Genomic DNA, 559 nt, shown 5'->3' with positions numbered 1-559 from the left:
GCGAGGCCGAGCGCGGTGCTCGCCGCCGCCGCAGCGCGCCCGGGGCCCTCCGCCGTCGCGTCCAGCAGCTCGACCAAGGGCACGGCGGCGCCGGCGGCGATCGCCTCGCGCCGCCAGGCGGCGCTGGTGTCACCCGCCACCAGAGCCTTGAGCAGGCGCGCCGCCGCGTGCCGTGCGCCCGGCGACCCGCCGGACAGCGCCGCCACGACGGGGCCCAGGATGGCGCCCGCCTCGGCGCACACCGCGCGCCGCGCCCCCTCCGACCCGCACAGGTTGCTCAGCGCCCAGGCTGCCGCCTCAGCGGCCGCGGCCGCAGATGGGTCCGCCGAGTCCTGCGTGGTTGGTATTTTTGTGTTTGTTCAGGGAAGAATCAGATGCCAAGAGGTTGTTGGTGGTGGTGGTGGCAAGTGCCTGGAACCTCGAGCGAGCGGATGATTGATGGGCGCTCACCAACACAGTCGGTCATGGAGGGTGTGTGCTACCCTGGCGCGCCTCCCCGCTCCCCTGCCCTGGCATGCCCCCCCCCGGGCTCCCCTGCCCTGGCATGCCCCCCCCCGGG

General features: G+C 74.6%; 1 protein-coding gene across 1 annotated transcript in view; it reads right to left on the bottom strand.

The window, feature by feature from the left end:
* Positions 1 to 559, bottom strand: part of F751_1915 (U-box domain-containing protein 4) — a gene marked incomplete at both ends in the record, with an annotated part of 8,943 nt that overhangs the window by 2,205 nt on the left and 6,179 nt on the right. The window contains one exon of the mRNA XM_011399622.1: positions 75 to 332. Within this exon, the coding sequence (XP_011397924.1) occupies positions 75 to 332 (258 nt within the window). The remainder of the gene's footprint in view (positions 1 to 74; positions 333 to 559) is intronic.

Source organism: Auxenochlorella protothecoides (genome assembly GCF_000733215.1).
Source record: "Auxenochlorella protothecoides strain 0710 unplaced genomic scaffold scaffold18, whole genome shotgun sequence".
Classification (NCBI taxonomy): Eukaryota; Viridiplantae; Chlorophyta; class Trebouxiophyceae; order Chlorellales; family Chlorellaceae; genus Auxenochlorella; species Auxenochlorella protothecoides.
Note: the sequence above shows the minus strand (reverse complement) of the source record. Positions and strands in the feature narration are given on the sequence as shown.